Source organism: Ambystoma mexicanum, chromosome 3p (genome assembly GCF_040938575.1).
Source record: "Ambystoma mexicanum isolate Mex_15411 chromosome 3p, UKY_AmexF1_1, whole genome shotgun sequence".
In the NCBI taxonomy this organism is placed as follows: domain Eukaryota; kingdom Metazoa; phylum Chordata; class Amphibia; order Caudata; family Ambystomatidae; genus Ambystoma; species Ambystoma mexicanum.
The window spans coordinates 872973404-872993892 of NC_090925.1; the positions used below are offsets into that span (position 1 = coordinate 872973404).

The following is a 20489-nucleotide window of genomic DNA, read 5'->3' on the forward strand; positions in this document are numbered from 1 at the left end:
AACGCTATTTACGCTGTGGCGCTCCGGTCAGTCGCTTTCCGCAAGGGTCGTAATGAGGGCCAATCTCCTACTCAACCATCCTCACTCACCGCACACTAGCCATGCATACCCCAAGTGGCTAGAGAAAGCCTGCTTGCTAAACGGCCCTAAACCACACACCTCATAAACCAAATTACAAACCACCCCTACTAGCCTCAAACACCAGACAACTCAAACACTGGATGCCTCCCATCAGGCAACAATACGCCTCCAGTGTACACAACAGAAAACACTTAGGAAACTCACTTGCAACGACGCCAGTTACTCCTGATTCTACACACATCAAGAGCTGAGCACAAAGTTCTGTCTTTTCCCTCTTTGTCCCTTAGCCAACCTACTCCACTTTCCCTTTCAGAATCACAAGAGCACCTGGAGACCATTAAAATGGCAGTCAGTGGTGGCAGAATAAATCAACATAACATAACATAACATAACATAACATAACATAACATAACATAACATAACCCCAGAAAGGATTTTTGAAACATGCTTTAGAAGAAATTAAAGTATTTGGTTTCCTCTTCTTTGGGGAGGGCTAGATCTACTGTAGCTTTATTAAATATTGAATGTGCTTATTATCCCCCCTACATGTTTTAATTCCTTTACCTGCTGTCCAATCCCTATTTAAGAGCTGGCTGTTTATTAACTGTCTTGCCTACATCTATAAGTCATTATAGCCGGATTGGGTTACAAAGGAGCCTTGTAGCACTGCAGAAACATGCTGATAAGAACCCTTTGAGGATTAATTATAAAAAGACGAAGCTAATGGTAGTGGGGGCTGGGAAGAAAAGATCAAAGAAATATAAATGGAAATTATCTAAGGAAACAATTGAGGTAGCAGATAAGTATATTTATTTGTGTGTGTGCATTACTGATACACTTGCAACAGCCAATCTTGCTGCTGGAGTTATTACTAAAGTTTGTCGAAGATGTGGTGCTATTAAACGTTTCATCTCGCCCAAACGGGGATATTCCACAGAAGGATTGTTGGAAATATATAAATCCAGCATTGTGGCTAGTGCAACGTATAGTATGGAGGTTTATCCAGTAAAGGAAACAGCATGGCTTACCAAGTGTGGTGACTGTCATGACTGACTGAATCAGGCGTTCCCTCCCGAGACCCCTCCTCACCTCTTTCTTCAGAAGAGCTGTTCCGGTCTTCGGAAGACACCTTCCTTCACGTCTTCTTGCCCTCCTTGGGCTTCTTTACTTTCACCTTCTTCTCCTTTCTATCGTGCAGATAAGATCTGGCTCCCGCGGAGGCCACCTTGACCGGAATAGGCACCTAGCCAAAGGGAACCCCAGGGAGCCAACCCCCAAAGCAGGGAAAAAGCCTTTAGCACCAAAAATCCCTGCTTAGATCTTGTTGGTAGAAGAATCAGTCCTAGTAAGTGCGGATCCCAGATGACAGCCCGGATGACTTGTAGACAGGTATTAGTAATCACAACGCTCTCTCCCCTTGGAGGTACTGTAATCCCTCTCATGCGAGTTTGAGTCCAAAGGTAGGGAGAGTGGAATCAGCAAGCATAGAATGAATCAGTAGCCGCTGCAACAGTGGTATATGGCAGGTTCTGCTGGGGGAAGACTGAACAGCAGACAGGAAGCATGAAAAAGGGTACCCAGAATGGGGCATAGATTAGATGGACAGAACAGGTCAGCAAGAAAAGTAAAACAGAGTGAAGACCGGAGCGCTGGGACGTAAGTGCAGAGGTACGAAGGTAAGGAAAGTTAGAAAGGTGAACTCTAGCGAGATGCCGAAGTGAAACAGAAATGCTAGTAGAGGGCAGACGAAGTCAGGAAACAAGAACAAGAAACAAGAGCTTACCGGCTAAGAGATTTGTGGGTGAAACAAGGAAAGGGATCAGACACAAGCACGTACGAGAGGACTGATCACAGGCTAAAGAAGGATCCAGAGGAAGAGGTGGAATTCCGAGGAACTGAGCGTAAGGAAATCCTCAGTCAAACTGAGAAACAAGCCAGTGGGTACCGGTGAGAGGGATACAACGCACCTTGTGCCTGGTCTGTGCCGTTGTTATAGGCACGTCACTCTCCTGGTGGTGGCCATCTTGGGTGAGGACTAGACTGTGGCTACTGTTGTTGTTTGTGTATGCACCAGGATATGTGGAACATACAGTATGGCGCTGATACTTCCACCCTTGCCAAAGTCTCCATAGCCGTGGCATGACAGTGAGCCCTCTTCCTACTGTATCTCCTCCTGGCTTGCCCGAGTGGAGTCTATGAAATCATAGCAGGAGTCTAGGCGCATGAATGTGTCATTGGGGTTCCCAGGTGCACTCTGCCTCTGAATATCCCTTTCAATGGACCAGGTACTGGAGTGTTCCTCTCCAATATCAAGAGTCTACAATGCGTGACATCTCATACTCTTCAGGTTCTGGAGAAGATGCTATCTTGTGTTGCAGTCTTTTTCTTTGGAAAGGATCCAGAACGTACTCCTTAAGTAGTGAAGTGTGAAAGACCAGGTGCATCCTCTGCAAGCTCTTGGGGAGCCATAGTTTGTAGGCCACAGCGTTGATCCACGCCAAGATGGTAAAAGGACCAAGACACTTGGGGGCAAATTTTCCGGTATGCACCCATCTGGGTAAATGTCTGGTGGATAACCAAACCCGGGGACCTGGCACCCAGTTAGGGTACGGCTTTCTCTTGCGATTGGCCCAGCTCTTGTATCCTTGCCTACTTTCCTCTAATGTCCTTTTGACTTCCTTATGAGCTTCTTTAAGACTGCTGAGAAGGCTGTCCACTGACGGTGAATTGGTGGGAGTAAAACTCGACCACAGAAGATGTTGAGGAGGGTATCCGTAAGTGCAAAAATAAGGACTCATATGGGTGGCTGTGTGGTATGTGTTATTATATGAAAATTCAGCCAGAGGGAGTAAGGTAGACCAATTGTCTTACTCACTGTTACAAAACACTATAGGTACTGTTCCAGGTTGGCATTTAAGAGCTTTGTCTGGCCGTTGCTTTGGGGATGGTATCCCAATGAGAGAGCCCTGTCAATTCCCAGTTGGTTACAGAGTGTAATCCAAAATTTTGAGGTGAACTGTGACGCTCTGTCGGAAACTATTGTCTTCGGTATTCCATGCAGTCTGATGACGTCTCGGCGAAGAAAAGGAAGCTGTTTCCGGAGAAGATGGTAGTTTGGGAATAGCAGAAAAATTAACCAACTTGCTGTAGGTGTCCACTGTCAACATGATTGCCCTATTCCCATCAGACAGGGGCACGTCCACAACAAAATCTGTTGACACATGTTCCCATGTTCGGGACGGTAGAGGATGTTGATGCAGTTGGCCTATTGGTTGACCTGTTGTCGTCTTGCTTCTTGCACAAACCGGACAGGAGGATACGTATTCCTGAACATCATTCTTTAAGGAGGGCTACCAAAAAAGCCTTTCCACTAATCCACTAATTCTCGCGTGCTCTTTTGACCCTTATGTCCTGCCAAAGGAAGATCATGACATCAGGTGAGAACTTGGGTTTGTGGATCTTTAGTGGGTATGTATAAGGCTGAGCCGTGATACAACAGTCCGTTCTTGCAAGTAAGTGATAGAGAGGTTGTGTCTTCAAACGGCTTACCTTCTTGTACGACCCTTAGGAATGTGGATAGAGCAGCATTGAATCTCTTCTCAGGTAAGAGATGTTCCCTTCCTTGAATGTTATCTGTGTTTTTCCCGTGGCTTCTTGATAGTGCGTCGGCCAGAGTGTTCTCAGAACCTGGTATATAGGTGATTAGGAAGTCATACTTTGAGAAGTAGTAGGCCCATCGAGCGTGTCGGGAGTTGGTGCACTTCATATGTTGGAGTACCTTAAGATTACAATGATCTGTTCTTACCAGAAAAGCGTGTGATGCTCCCTGTAGCAGGTGTCGCCATTCCTCGCACGCTTGTTTTATGGCTAAAAGTTTGTTTTCTAGTACGAAATAGTTCAGTTCATTGGGAGTGAGTGTCCGAGAGTAGTAGGCTCTAGGGTGCTCTTGGTTATCAGGTGCTTTCTGAAAAAGAGCCGCTCCCAAAGCTCTGTCTGAAGCAACGCTCTCAAGGATGAACTGCTGCATTGGGTCTGGTTGGATTAAGATCGGTGCAGTGGTAAAAAAGGTCTTTAATTGTTGAAAGGCCTGCTGTGTGGACTGGTTCATCTGGAATTTGACACCTTTCTTAAGTGGAGCAGTGATGGGTAAAACAGTCTCCGAAAAATGCGGGTTGAAGCCTCTATAGAAATTTGCCAGTCCCAAAAACCTCTGAACTTCTTTTACATTCTGTGGTTCGGGCCATTTTAGGATTGCTTCTACCTTGCCAGGATCCATCTGCACCCCCTCCTTGGATAGTATATATCCTAGATATGAGAATGAAGTGGCGTTTAATTGGCGAAGTGCTTCCTTGACATGCCTCTGATGTTCAGTTACAGTGGAGGAAAAGACAATAATGTTGTCCAGATATACTACTACCAAAAGGTACAGAAGATCAGAAAAGATTTTGTCCACAAATCTTTGGAACACTGCCAAGGCATTAACCAACTCAAAAGGCATCACACAGTATTCATATAGGCCTAGAGGGGCTCTGAAGGCAGTCTTCCATTCATCACCCTCCTTAATCCTCAGGAGGTGGTATGCACCCAGGAGGTCCAGCTTTGTGAAGATGGTGGATCCCTGAACAGCCTCCAATATGTCTCGAATCAAGGGCATAGGGTAGCAATCTCGTAAGGTGATATGGTTGAGACCTCTGTAATCCCTTGGAGATGAATAAGAGTGCTGGAGATGAATAAGAGTGCTGCTCCCCCTGATGTTCTGGACTCACATATTAGCCCCTTCTGTACATTTATGTCCAGATAGTCCTTGAGTGCCTGCCTTTCTGGCAGAGAGAGGGGGTACATGCACCCGAATGGGACTGTTGTTCCTGGTTGTAATTCAATGGGGCAGTCTTCTGGCCTGTGGGGGAGGGGGGTAGGAGTCTCGGCACCCTGTCATCGAACACTTCTGAGTGTTCCTGGTATTGAATAGGAATACTAGATACTACTCGGTTGGCAAGAGGTATTTCATGTCCTTTGTATGGTTCTTCTGCTTGTTTTAGCAGGCAATAATGTTGGCAGTAGGACGAGTCGAAACATAAGGCATTTTGTACCCAGTCGATGCAGGGGGTCATGCCTCCTGAGCCAAGACATCCCGAATATCACCGGGAAGTGCACTGCCCATATGATGTCAAATACCATCTCTTCTTTATGTCCTCCCATTCTGACTTGAATGGACTCTGTCTCCATGACAATGGGTCCGCAGGAAAGGGGAGTACCATACACTCCTTCCACCGGAATGGGCCTCTGTTTGGCTAGCAGAGGTATCCCCTGGTCCTTGACCCAAGTGACATCAACAAAGTTGCCAGCCGCCCCACAGTCTAGCATGGCCTAGACTTGCATAGACTTTTCTGGTGAAACTTGTAGGTGTATCAGGAAGACCATTAGCCTGGGATCCTCTTCTTGTCTTATTGCTTGAGCTTGGGAGCAGGGATTGGCTCGGCTTCCCCCGATATCTCCCCTGCAAAAGATCGGGGGAAGCGTTTTCCTCCTAGGCGGTTCTTCAGGGCAGTTCCGCAGCAGATGTTTCAAGGATCCGCAATACATACAAAGCCCCAATTCACGGCGCCTTCGTTGTTTCTCTGGAGTTAGAGGCCCCTGAGTGGTTCCTATCTGAATGGGCTCGTCCTTCTCTTCTTGGTGTTCAGCTATGCGGTATTCGATCTGTAAAGTTAGAGTGACTAGGGCTTGAAAAGTCGCGGTCCAACTCGTCCTTCAGATCTTCATGGAGTCCCCATCTGAATAGGGTCTGTTGTGTTGAATCCAGCCACCCATCATCGACGGGGAGCTTCTTAAACCTGGATACATAGGATTGAACGTCAGACGAACCGTGTCTAACGTCTAGCATGGCCTCATAGGAGAAAAACAAGAATTCTGGTCTGTCAAACTGAGTCTTGAATGTTTGTACAAATTGCATGTAGTTGTTCAAAGCCGGGTCGTTATTTGTAACTAGAGGGGTTGCACAGTCTAATGCATTCCCCACTAGATTAGATACCAAAAACCCTAAACGGGCTTTGTCGGTCTCATACATCCGGGGCCCAAACGTAAAGTAAACTTGACAAGCATCCAGAAATTCTCTTATTGTCTTGGGGCTTCTGCTGTATTTTCCAAAAGGCAATGGTAAATGGAGTAGGTCTCCTCGGACTCATCATGGGTTAACGGCTTGTACTTCCGTGGTTAACCCTTGAATAGCAGCCACTAGCTCATAGTACTGTTCCAAGGAAGCCATGGGGGTAGTCTGGCATTGTATACTGTTGTGACTGTCGTGACTGACTGATTGAGGTGTTCCCTCCCGAGACCCCTCCACACCTCTTTCTTCAGATGAGCTGTTCAGGTCTTCGGACGACACCTACCGTCAGGTCTTCTTGCCCTCCTTGGGCTTCTTTACTTTCACCTTCTTCTCCTTTCTATCGTGCAGATAAGGTCTGGCTTGACCGGAATAGGCACCTAGCTAAAGGGAACCCCAGGGAGCCAAACACCCGAAGCAGGGAAAAAGCCTTTGGCACCAAAAAACCCTGCTTAGATCTTGTTGGTAGCAGAATCAGTCCTTGTAAGCGCAGATCCCAAATGACAGCCCGGATGACTTGAAGACAAGTAGTAGTAATCACAACACTCTCTCCCCTTGGAGGTATTGTAATCCCTCTCATGCGAGTTTGAGTCCAAAGGTAGGGAGAGTGGAATCAGCAAGCATAGAATGAATCAGTAGCCGCTGCAGCAGTGGTATATGGCAGGTTCTGCTGGGGGAAGACTGAACAGCAGACAGAAAGCATGAATAAGGGTACCCAGAATGGGGCATAGATTGGATGGACAGAACAGGTCAGCAAGAAAAAGAAGAACAGAGTGAAGACTGGAGCGCCGGGACGTAAGTGCAGAGGCACAACGGTAAGGAAAGTTAGAAAGGCGAACTCTAGCGAGATGCCGAAGTGAAACAGAATGACTAGTACAGGCCAGCCAAAGCCAGGAAACAAGAAACAAGAGCTTACCGGCTAAGAGATTTGCAGGTAAACAAGATGGCGGAGTCGCCTGGTGAAACAAGGAAAGGGAAGAGACACAAGCACCTACGAGAGGGCGTGCTCACAGGCTAAAGAAGGATCCAGAGGAAGACCTGGAATTCAAAGGAACTGAGCATAAGGAAATCCTCAGTCCAACTGAGAGACAAGGCAGCGGGTCCCAGTGAGACGGATACAACGCACCTTGCGTCTGTTCTGTCCCGTTGTTATAGGCACGTCACTCTCCTGACGGCGGCCATCTTGGGTGAGGACTAGACTGTGGCTACTGTTGTTGTTTGTGTATGCACCAGGATATGTGGAACATACAGTACGGCGCTGAAACTTCCACCCTTGCCAAAGTCTCCTTGGCCGCGGCATGACACCAAATTGGAGGGTAAATTGTGGAGGTCTACATTGGGCCTCCCCAATTCTATCCCCATTGAGGCCATTTGTTGTGAATTTGTGTGGCTATGCAAACTAGTAAGAAAATTATGATGGGCATTTTGCTGATGAAAATTCTATATGAAGAGGGGAATCAAAGATCATTGAATTCCTTCTTTGCTGAAACGGTAAAATCTAGTATTGTCCCGGTAGCAATTAAGTCTTGATGGAAGGATATTGAGACTTTTTTTGATAAAATAGGATATTTTATTAATTACCCTATGAATCTGGGACTTGCTATAAGGCAATCTAAGCAAAAGGCCCACGCTTGGGACAGAAGTAATAACATGATTATCCTTGGACAAAGAAGGGTGTACTGTGATGATATAAAACAAGGATTTCCAGTTAATGCCCTGTAGAGTATAATCCGGGGAGGATAGCTCAGTGGCAACATGCTCGCCTTGGAAGCAAGATAACACAGAGCAACACGGGTTTGATCCCCGGGTCCGCGCTTATAAACCTCTGGGTATTAAGCGCGTTATAAATAACCTATCATCATATCATCATAATACTAAAGAATATAATAGGGAGATTGAAAGATTTGTGATTAATATGAGATTGGAGCAACTCCCAACCTTTAGTAGGATGGGAGCATGGATTGATGTTCCTTATGAAACTAAATGGTATCAGACTTGTAAGGAAAACAATTGAAACAGCTAGACACTTTTTTGCTGACTGTCACAAGTTAAAAAGGGTTATCAGGGTAGTTTTGAAATTAATTGTTTAGATAGAGACCATGTTTGGTCACACATTTATTCAGGAGAAAACCATGTTTTAAATGCTAATCTGTTATATTTGTGCCGAGTAATTACGATTTAGATTAATGGATTACAGAGTGCTCTGATGAACCCAATTTTTAATATATAGGTGGAATTTGTTTTGGTTAAATAATGCATTTTAATATAGTGTTTATTTTATGAGGAAATGTTTAACTCTTGAAGTATGTCATTACGTATGTATTGGTTAGTTTTTATAAGGTTTATATAACTATTAAACGCAATTTTAATTAAAAAAATATATAATGATAGCTTTTGCGCTCTCGAACTCTCTCATTTCATGTCCATGTCATTTGTTATGTTATGTTATTTGCCATTTGTATAGCACCACTGCCATTTGTATTACCTTGAAGCGCTGTGTGGATGAGTACCCTTCGGAAGACTGTAGTCAGAGATGTGAGATGTGAGGAAGGATATATAAAATGCCTGTGTGCATATTTAACCAGCAAAAAGGTAGGTAGGATGTGGCTAGGTCCCTATTTGTAGCCCATAGACAATAGATGGGTGGATGGGTGCCATGACAAATTGTCAGGAGAGTAGGAGAGTCAAGGAGACTGTTGATGTGAACAGCTGGACCAAATTTCTCATGGGACTGTAGTCTATTGGAGGTTGTGATGTGTGTTTGGGTGGGTGAGCAGTGCTTATTTCAGGTGGATGGGCCCTACCGGGTGGGATGCGGATGGGCATGGGCGGCCCTCCTGGGTGGTATACAGCTACGTTCCGTTGTGATGGAGTGCTTGACATTCCAACAAAGAGAGGCCGACACCTAGTTAGCTGTGGTCTTGCAGAGCGTATTATAAGGCCTGATTGAAATGCATTCCATGGAAGGCTGAGTCCCATCTTGTCGACAATTCAGGTGCCAATGCAGTCCTGTCAGGGTTAGGTGATAGTTCCTCCAGGGGATGGTTTAAGTCTGTGAGGATGCTGAAAGTAAGATCCAGGTGTTGAGAGCCTTCCTGAAGGTGAGGTGATCTTCAATTCGTCGGATGGTAAATGGGATCAAATTCCATCTCAGTACATTTCATCATGGCCGCAGCAATGACTTGCTGGGAAGTATCTGCACAGCCCACCCAACAACTGTGACTATTGGTCCAAATCCTCCTCTTAGAGCCAATCAGGGATCGAGCAGACGTGAGCCGGGCCCCGAAAAAGGCCCTTACCAAGGCCCCTGTCTGGCCTTGTTTCTTTCTACGCTGCTTCTTCATCTGCTGCAGATCACAGGGTCTCTCTCCAGGACCACGAGGTGCACGACAAACACGCCATCTGCAATCCACCAGGTAAACCCACTTGGCTACACATAATGAATGAACGTATTTGCAATTTTAAATTCCATCACGAGCATAATCTCTCTTTCAACATCAGAGCATAGCAGCAGTGCTGCTACACCATCATCTTGCTCTTCCCACGAAATCTGTAGCTGCGCTCCAAGACTGAAGCACCTACATAGCCCGGTGGGCCTGCACATACTTGGGGCATTGTACATTTCATCATAGCCACTGCCTTGACTTGCTGGGAAGTGTGTGCACAGCCTGCCCAATGTCTGTGACTATTGGTCCAAATCCTTCTCTTAGAACCAATCAGAGATCCGGCAGCCATGACCAAGCCCTCACCAAGGCCCCTGTCTGCACTTGTTTCTTTCCACTCTGCTTCTTTGCCTGTAGCTGGTTGCAGGAACTCTCTCTGGGACCACGAGGTGCATGACAAACGCACCCTCTACAATCCACCAGGTAAACACGCTTGGCTACACATGCTGGATGAACGTATTTGCGACTTTAAATTCCATCACAAGCACAATCGCTATTTCCACATCAGAGCATAGCTGCGGTGCTGCTACACCATCATCTTGCTCTGCCCAGGAAATCCGTAGCTGCACTCCAAGCCTGAAGCTCCTACATAGCCAAGTGGGGCTGAACATTTCATCATGGCCGAAGGCATGACTTACTCAGAAGCCTCTGCAGAGCCCACCCAACGGCTGTGACTATTGGTCCAAATCCTCCTCTAAAAGCTAATCGGGACCTGGTAGGTGTGACCTGGCCCCCGACAAAGGCCCTCAACAAGGCCCCTGTCTGACTTGTCCAGCCATGGATGCCTGGACCCCTGGGTCCCTCCAGGCCCTTGGTAGCCTGCCACCTAGCTCCTCCTTCTTTCTGAATGGGTAAGCACAAGTGTTTATTTTCTCACTTCTGCGCCCCTGGCCCAGCTTTCTCTTTGCTTGAGTCCCAGCCTGGCTCCTCCAACTGCCATCTGCAGACATCCTCGAGCTCTCCCTCCAAGGACGTGCTCCCTTCAATGCCTGCTGTTGGCCATGGACCCAAGCTTGCCTCCCCCTTCACGCTTCAGCATGGCAAAATCTTGTCTCAACTTGAACTTCCTAAAACTGCTTCTGACCCCTTTGTGTGACTTGATTTCCCCAACTCCATTGCTCACTGCCTGCACCAATGCCTCCCTTTACACCAGGTCTGCATCTTGCTCCATTGGTGCACTCTGTGCCCATAAACTGTCCTCTTTACTTCCATGCAAACCTGTTACCGCTCGAATCCTACCGTTTTTTCCCAAATGTTACTTTCCCAGGCATGGGGGGGTCATTCCGACCCTGGCGGTAAGGGGTTAACTGCGCTGGTAAAGGTGCCGGAGCCGTCAACCCCTTACTGCCTCAGTACGAGTTCTGCTCGCGGGACACTCTAAGGACACCTGGTTTCACCAGGCGGTCTTAGCGGGACCTGTGAGCAGCCCATGGGGGCTCAAATGGGAATGGGGATGAGTTCCTTGAATGAGGAATTACCAGGCCCTCCAATGTCTTAATGGCCTGCTAATTCCTCATTCAAGGAACCCGGACCCGGTACCCGGTGAGGAGGTAGCCATGCTGCTAATAGCGGCATGGTTATCTCCTACCTCGTAATGACCCCCATGGTCTCGCTTCCACCTGGGGTGTTCATTCTGCAGTTCTGTCTGGGTTTTGAAATGCTTGCAGTTTTCATACTAGTTTACTAGTTTTCTGTTGTCCTGTTGAATTGCTCTCATTGCCTTATACGTGCATATTTAAATCCAGGGTGTTTAAAAACTCAAATCTTGGTCTCCTTAACCTACTGACTCTGCATAAAAGTTGCTCTTTAACTGCAGTTTAAAATTCGAATCTAGCAGTCTTTTTGGCCTGCTGGCTCTGTTAAAAGGTACTTTTTTTAAACTGAACCCTTTATTCAAATGTTGCATTTTGACTATATTTTTGACTTTAGGTTTTTGGTTTGACATCTGCTGTCCTGTTGAAACGTTGATATTTCCCTGTGAAACTGATTTTCACCTTGGTGTTCTTAAAATATTTGCCCTTGACTAAGATCTACTTAAAGGACCTTACATATGCCTGTTGGCTGCTAGGCTGCCTGATTAGCGATTTGCTCAGTGTGCTTCTCCCCTGTCTATTTCTTTCCCTCCTCCCTCCCCCACCACTCACATGGCGCTCTCTATCTTCTCTTTCTATTCTAAGTGATACTCTATCACCTACGCTTCCTCTCTCACGAAGTATGGATGAAAAAGGCTTTAAAAAGCTCTCCTAGCATCTAAACCAGACCTACCTATTGCTGACACCTATGTCAATGCTACTTCCAGGCAGACTGTTACTTATATCCTCTGTTCTGTCCCCTCCCCAGACCGTTGGACTCCCCACTTGGTCTCACTCTCTCCCCTGTCTCCTCTTCACCCATTAATGGTGGCACTAGAATGGAAGTACTCTTGGCATACTTCTCATCCTCTAGATGCACCATCAATGTCTATCACAATGGCACTATCATGGCCCAAGGTTCTCAACCCACTCTTCTCCTTTTTGACCGGCACCTGCCCTCTCTAATTAACTTCCTCCCTTCTCCTGCTACTCCTCCTTCCTCCTCTCTAACCTCGCGATTACTCCAGAGAGTACCATACTCCTGTACCCCTCATCGGAAAACTTTCAATGTTGATAATCAGCTTCCTTTGCTACTTTGAACGCTAGTTCTGCTGTCAAACACTCCTCTGACATCTGTCTCCTTCTTGAAGACTTTGACCTCAATGTCCTCTCCTTCCTGAGGGCTAAAAATCCTCTCCAAACTCAGACCCTACCAGCCAGGAGGTGGAGTGGCCCTGGTTTTCACAGAGTGGGTCACTGCTTCTATCATACCTACTCAATCCTACACCTCTTTTGAATGTCTTGTCTGTAGGCTCTCTGTTTCAGAATGGGCCAATCTCACCTCCTCTCGCTTGACCTCTACTTCCAAACTCCTCCTCCTTGGTGACTTCATCATCCACTTCGACTCTCCTAAATCAGCCACTTCATGGTTCTGTGACCTCTGTGACTTCCTCTCTCTTACTATTCGTCCTTCTGCTCCGACCCACTCAGCCAGACATACTCTGGATGACTTCATCTCTAGCGGCATCCCTATATCTAACTATGTCACCACCCCCCTCTCCTGGTCTGACCACGCTCTCCTCTCTTCCCACTTCGGGCCCCCCGGCACTCTGACTTAGCCGCCTCCTGTACTGCCAGGTTCCCACTCCAAAATTCGACTGATGAAGTGAGTGTCAGTCGTTGATTTCGCCTGCACTTTCATCCCTCCTCCCACCCCTACGTCTGACTCTCTCTCTGAATATGTCCTCGCTAACATTCACCTCTCCATCTCTGTTAGGCAGATTCACCTGCAGTACCCTTTGGGAACACTACATGCAATTAAGACTACAAGTGTAAGCACAATTTCACCTTTGGTACAAGCCTGTACTACACTGTAAAGTGGTAGCGATGTCTGAGCAGCCAGATTTATCTCAAGAGTTTAAGTGAGCAGTAGAACAAGTTACACAAAGGACCAACTAATACAGTGATTCAAATAAACACTTACTCAAGGTTTCTTGGTAAAAGAATATACATTTATTTACTCAGTCAGTTTTACACTAGTATAAGCAGCTCAATATCCCACACTAATAAACCACAAAAATACAACCGGTAAGTGAATGAACAAGTTTAGCTCCCCTGAAGTGGGAGCAAAATGGCACTTCAGATACTTATTAAAGGGGTAAAAAGACAAGGTTATAAGAATAAACAGCCCAAATACATTCATAGGCAGGGCAAAGGGTTTCAGTTAACTACAACCCGCAATTCTTCTCATAGGCCTGGGCCAAAGTCAATGGTTCAAATTCTTTGTATAGGATAGCACAGTTCTGGTAGATAATGGTTAAGTCTTTGCCACAGAGTTTAGAAGAATTTGTCTGGGTGAAATGTTTGATGAATGTTTAGGGAAGGACAAGTCTTCTAAGTTGAGGAAAGTTTCACGCACTTTCTCGATGGCCGAAAAGATTTCTGGACCGCGTTTGCACAGTACCTTGTTAATGAAGAAGAGCTGTAACTGAGGCAGTTGTTCCTGGCAGTTCGAGCAGATCTCGCTGTTCTGAGCTTCAGTCGTGGGGACAAGAAGTAGGAGGTCGGGAGGTTCCTGCACTGCCCAGGGATGAGGCCAAAAGCTTTAGCAAGTAGTCGGTTTAAGGTGTGAGTGCCTTAAAGTCCACAAGCTGGTTTCCTTCCCTCTGGCTATCTGGTTTTCAACAGCACTCTGATGAAAATTCGACCAGATGGGGACGGTGTCCAGGTGGCTTGTGAGTTGGTTGTTTCCACCAAACTCAAGGGAAGAAGTTAACCTTGAAGGGCTTCTCTGTTGATGGAGTTTCAGGCAATTCGGACCTGCAGCAGGGCTTCACCGGTCGTCCAGGAGTTGCAGCAGTCCTCTTCCTTCAGCTTGTCTTCGGTTCTTTCGTTCCAGTGGTCAACTCTGCTTTCCAAGGCCCAGAGACCTGCTTTTAAACAGTTTTCCCCCATTCATTCCAGCCTGGCTGTCACTCACACAGCATGGTGGCTGTCCTTGCCGCACAGCCGGATGGCCAATCACGCCAGAGTGCATTCAGGTCTCCTAGGAGACTAAGCGCAGGGAGTTTCGGGCACCTCCCTCACATCCTGTCCACCCCAGACACTTAGGTGCCAGAGGAGGGCTTCAGCACTGAAGCCCGCCAAAGGCCAATGAACAAAGGGACCAATAGACAAACACAAGAAGGACTTTTCCTAAAAGAAATGGCGAAAAAAGATGACCACAGTCTGTTTTTACAGATAGGTCTTGGGCGCCATATTGAAAAACATGGCTGAACGAATTTTTAGCTACCGTTGTTAGCAGTCGGGAAAAATTACGGTAGTTGATCTAAACCACTGCCACCAGCCATTTAAAGTAGGAAAGGAAAAGGTAACATTTGACTGTTACCTGAGTGATTTGACTCAGGGGAAGCTAGGCAACCCCTTCAGCACTGTGTGTGCTGGGTCAGTAAATTCAAAGAGACTAGTAAAGTCAATTTAACTTTACATGCTCTGGGAGACAGTAGTCTGTCCCAGAGAAGGTATTTAAACCTTGGGAAGTCTGAAAGACATCCCTGTGTCACTGCACTGAAGGAGCTATGTGACACATAGAAAAAAATGATGCCACTGGAGTTGTTTAAAAACTCCATAACCAAAGAACACAAAAGTAAAACACACATCAAAATACATGTAAGCGTGGGAAAATAGGCTCACACTCTTCCAAGGTAGAAAAATCAAATCCTAGAAATCCAGCAAAGTTGCTTGGTGTCTCAAAAGGTAAGGGAAATTAGCACATTTTGAGAATTCTTACTAACAATCTCTAACACCTTTGACATTGTCATGAAGATCCACCTGAAGCCTGCCTCTAAGTGCAACAAATAGTATGACTCCGACCTAGCCTCTTTGAAACGTAAGTGCAGAGTTGCTGAACGTCAGTGGCAGACCTCAAGTTCATCCTCTGACAGACTGGCCTGTCGCCTGCTCCAAAGGCAGTATCGTTTCTCTATCCACTCCAAGAAGAGGGCCCACATCCAAGCCTTCATCTCTGGAGCCACTAACAACACGACGACAAAACCTGTAAGGAACGCGCCAATTCAACTGCAGTCTCCACCTGTCTACTTCCTTCCCAGGCTCTCTGCACTGCCTTGGCATCCCATTTCACTTCTAAAACTCAGGACATCCTGTCCTCACTCTCCATCACCCCCATCTCCACTCCCGTTGATGTTCCCTAGCCTCCACCCCCTGTACTCTCCTCCCTCGTGTCCATAGCACCTGATAAGGTCTCGAAGGTTGTCCACTCTATGAAGGTCTCATCCAAACAGGTGGTCCCCTGCTCCTCTAGAACCATTAAGCACAACATCTCTTCTCTTGCCCTGGCTCTTGATGACTACTATAACCACTCAATCACCACTGGCTAATTCCTTCTATCCCTCAAGCACTCCCTTGTGCAGCCTCTCCTAAAAAAGCCATCTGTTGACCCCTCCTACCCGACTAACTATCATCATATCTCCACCATCCCCTTCCAGGGTAAACTCTTGGAAAAGTTGGTAATCTCCCAAATAATCCGTCACACTGAACTTGTTGGTTGCCTCCATGACCATCAATTTGGATTTCAGGCATCCAGAAGTACGGAAACTGCTCTCCTGAACTCCCTTGAAGACATGCTCGCAAATCTAGACTCTAACTCTCCTACTGTTCTCATTCTCCCGATCTCTGGTCTGCCTTTGACCAAGTCAACCATGCTATCCTCATAAAACAGCTCTGTGAAACCCTCAGCATCACGGACCAGGCACTGGAATGGGTGCCCTCTTTCCTCACTAACCGACCTTTCCAGTTGCAACTGGGCCTTTTCTCCTCCACCAGCTCACTCTCCACCTGCAGCGTCCCCCATGGCTCCATCTTATTGCTGTAGCTGTTCAATATCTACCTCACCCCTTTTGCTTACCTGATCTCCCCCTTCACTCCTCATTTCCAGTGTTGTGCTGATGACAACAGCTTTCCCTCAAACTTCCTGCTGCTACCTCCTCTCTCTCCTCTCTCATCCCCAATTGCCTGACCGCCATCGAGACATGGGTGTGCGGCTAGCGATCTATGTCTTAATGCCAGTAAGATGGAGCTCCTTCTCATTCGGACACCTGCATCATGCTTTCCTCCTACCCTATGGCCGCCCTCCTTGGGCCCTCTACCCTCACCATATTGAGAGGCCAAAAATCTTGGGGTCATCTTCCACTCTGCTCTCTCCTTCACCCCTCACATGTTGGACCTTGCCTAGAAGGACCACCTCCATCTACCCCTTCTTAGAGGCATTCTCCCTTTCCTCAACTTTCCTCAGAAGCGCAATGTCTCCAGAGCTCAGGACCTCTCTAGGCTGGACTACTGCAAACTGTCACCGATGGTACTCTGTCAAGAGTGGCACAGGGCTGTGTTGATGTAAGGTGACAGAGAGTGAACACACAGCAGGAAACTCATCAAGAAATAAAAGTAGGCAACTGTAGTTGTGAACAGAAAGGGGCAGGAAATACAAAGATACAAACAAACTGGATTCCCTCTTGGGGTGTATGCAGATATGGAAAAAGAGTATTCCACGGACCTTTGGAAACTCCAGCCTTCTACACGGATTACTATTACAGAGGCCCACTCTGTCTGCTCATGGCTGGGAACAACAGCTGTGGGTGTCTGTTAAACAGAAAACGCGACAAGGGAAGGGGCAGAGGTTGCCTGCCGGAAACCAACAGTTAAGCTCTGTACAAAGGATCAACATAAGATACAAGAGAGACAAGAACAGAAATAACCAGGGACAAGGAAGTCTAAGAGAAATCTAGCAGAAGGGAATGAAGGAAGAAACAGTACAATAGAAATGGGTAAACTAAAGGGGAGGACAGAGGATTCAAGGAAGAGAAGGACAGGGATCAAGAACAAGGTGTTGCAAACAAGGAAGTGAGCAAGGGAGCAGCAGCCAGGAAAGAGGGGGGCTGCAAACAAGGAAGCAGGGCTGCAGTACCAAATGGTACAAGGTACAGAAAAACTGTAGTGGATTGCAGAGGACTGTAGTAGGCTGCTAGGCAGAGAGTCCAGAGGAGCAGGACTGAGAGCTGTAGTAGGCGGCAGACAGAGAGCCCAGAGGAGTAGGGCAGCAAGGAGCGAACCCAAAGGAACAGGGCGTAGAGGTAGAGAGACCCGAGGGTCAGGGCTGAAAGCAGAAGAGAGTAGCAGGCTGCAAGGCAGGGAGCCCAGCGGATCAGAGCAGCATGAAGCAAGCTCAGAGGAGCAGAGCAGCGAGGCAGGGAGCCCGGAAGGCTATGGCTGTAGGCAGCGGAGTGTAACAGGCTGCAAGGCAGGAAGCCCAGAGGAGCAGGGCTGTGAGGCAGGGAGCCCAAAAGGCGAGGGCTGTAGGCAGCAGGGTGTAGCAGGCTGCAAGGCAGGAAGCCCAGAGGAGCAGGGCTGTGAGGCAGGGAGCCCAAAAGGCTAGGGCTGTAGGCAGCAGGGTGTAGCAGGCTGCAAGGCAGGAAGCCCAGAGGAGCAGGGCTGTGAGGCAGGGAGCCCAAAAGGCTAGGGCTGTAGGCAGCAGGGTGTAGCAGGCTTCAAGGCAGGAAGCCCAGAGGAGCAGGGCTGTGAGGCAGGGAGCCCAAAAGGCTAGGGCTGTAGGCAGCAGGGTGTAGCAGGCTGCAAGGCAGGAAGCCCAGAAAGATGACTGGAACAAAAGCAGGAAAATGCAGCAGCAGGCACAGCATACAAATTCGAGACAAAGGGCAAAAAGGGGCTGGGAGGACTCTTGATGCAAGAGACTGTGCTCCTGCAGGCAGCTGCTTAAATACCGCCCTGCCCTGTACTGAGGCAGGCTAATTGGCAGCACCTGGAGCAGCACACCTGAATACAATCTGCCTCTTCCCTCTCTGGTCATCAGATGGTGGAAGCAGCACTGATCCCTAGGGATTCTGGGGTTTGTGTTTCGAATGCGGACGAATGGGAATGGCCAGGAATTGATACCTGTAGCATGGTGCATTGTGGTACATGTAGTTAGTTGAGTTATACAAGAAGGAACCAAAGTCACGCAAATGGGAATTAAGTACCAAAGTGTGAATAGGGGTTGTTCCAATAGTATTCTGAAGATAAATGAATGACAAATAGTCCATGATGGTTGCCAATGGGTGCGCCCATGGCGCGGGCATGACACAAACGCCTTTTCCGCAATATCCCCCTTTCCTCCCTACACCCCTTTCAGCTAATCAAGAAAAGAGTTGCAAGATGTCTGCTTGGCCTCAAGTCTGTGGACTGTTTCTCTCCAGCCCTAACATATCTCTGCTGGCTCCCTGTGGCCACAGGGATCAAATTCAAGACCCTATTCTTTATTCACAAGGCTTTCTGGGGCCTGGGACCATCTCCAACTTTCCCTCCCTAAATAATTCCCTGCCAGAGCCCTCCACTCAACTCTCTGATTGTGAAACGCTTCGCCAAAAAGAGAGTGGGGGCAGGTCTCTCTCTTTGTCTGGTGCCTCTCTTTGGAACAGCCTCCCTGTCCCTCTCAGACTTGAGGCGGTCCTCCTTAAGTTCCAGAAACTTCTCAAAACTCTGCTTTTCTCTACCCCTTTCACTCTTTTCCCTTCCCTGCTAATCACCCCACTGCTGCTGAGATGGTGGCCTGGTCCCTCATGAATCTCACAGGTTACCAGGCCCTCCTGTCAGTGGACACCAGCACCCACCACCTCTTCCACGCTGCCCTTGCGGGCCCATGCTTGGCGGCTGTGCATCCCACGCTGGGGAGTCCACAGCCCTAGCACTTACCCAGTGGCTTCCTTCCTTGGCTCCCCATGGCACTTTCCTGCGGGGCTCCCACCAGCACTTGTCCATACCTTGCTACACCCCACCTTCCTTCCCTATCTCATGCACTCTCTTTACTGCACTTGCATGTCTGAATGCCACAAGGCCTTGTAGGACCACGATTGTATATTTACTGGTTTTGCCACTGTTATTTTCTCCCCTGTTCCCTCCCCACTTGCCTTTTGGTGCCTGGAAACACCATTCTGTTTTATAGGCGCCTAACAAATGTTTAATAAATAAATAAATAAATAAATAAAGATGGTGGGTGCTTGGACTGAGAAATAGTCTGGTTCATTTTGCCCTAACAAATGCTCAATAAATAAATAAATAAAGATGGTGGGTGCTTGACTGAGAAAGAGGATCCCACCATTCTGGTTCATTTTGCCCCTCGAATGATGGGGAGAAGTGCTGCGCCAGATCTGAGGTTTCGTAAAGGCCTGTAGCATGAATGTCTATGCTGCAGATATTCTGCTATTATGTTGAGGAGCGCTGAGTGGGTGATGCACATTACCTTCAAGGTGGATCTTCGCCCAATCGGGATCTAGTGAAGGACACAGAGGGTGGGTGTGATGTGTTCTTTAGCGCCTTAGACCAGGAGGCGCTTCACAGCATTGTTTCGTACCCTTTGGAGTTTTCTTAGTTGTGATGAGGGGGACCCCAGAATAGTCTAAGCATGAAAGGATGATAGCAACGATTGTGGGAACTCTGTGTGGGAAGGTCAGGTAGGGAATTATGCAGCTGAGAATGCCCAAGTGTAGGTAGCAGCTCTTTGTCACAGAGTTGGTGTAAAGTGATAGGGTCAAGTCAGCGTCCATAATGCAACCAAAGTTTTTAACTGTGTTTGATGCGGTGGGGGGTGGTCCTAGAGAGAGCGGCCATGGGATGGGTTGGGGGGAGAGGGCGGTCTTCCCCAGAGCACGATCTCAGTTTTCCCTGGGTTGAGTAGGAGCTTTCTGAGAAAGACATTTTTACTGAAATCAACAGATTATCTTGCAAATGGTTAGTACGTTCAAAGACCCTATTAGGCAATCATTCCGGTATGCAACATACGAAGAAGAGTGCTTATACCCAAGGTAATTTGAAATCTAGGCAATTACTTTGATATAGGGATTGAAAGTCAAAAAGGACAGATTTCAAGCATGACACATTATAACCCTGACCAGGGACACTCTAGGGTACATTGGAACTATATGCGGTATGCTGCCTCCCATGGAGATCATGAGGGGATTGAGGGATTGAGCGGATCTTACCCTTTCTCATGAAGGGGCCAAGGCTGATGTCCACCACGATCCGGTACCCTCCGTCATAGTTAACCATTGGATTGGCCTTCATCTTCTTGAAAGAAGTGTGGCTCACAGTCTTCTCCAGAAGCTCATCATCAAGGTCTTTGCCCAGAAATGTGGCCACCTTGCGAATCTCACGCCTGGGATCCTGCCAGAAGAGAGAGATTGTTAGGCAATTGTACAGGAACATGTGCAGTATGTGCAGAGAGGT

General features: G+C 47.5%; 1 protein-coding gene across 2 annotated transcripts in view; it reads right to left on the minus strand.

Moving 5' to 3' along the window:
- The window catches only part of LOC138581037 (sulfotransferase 1B1-like), a 257455-nt gene that overhangs the window by 24311 nt on the left and 212655 nt on the right, over nucleotides 1–20489 (minus strand). For both annotated transcript variants that reach the window (XM_069652062.1, XM_069652061.1), the window contains one exon: nucleotides 20246–20426. In XM_069652062.1, the coding sequence (XP_069508163.1) occupies nucleotides 20246–20426 (181 nt within the window). The remainder of the gene's footprint in view (nucleotides 1–20245; nucleotides 20427–20489) is intronic.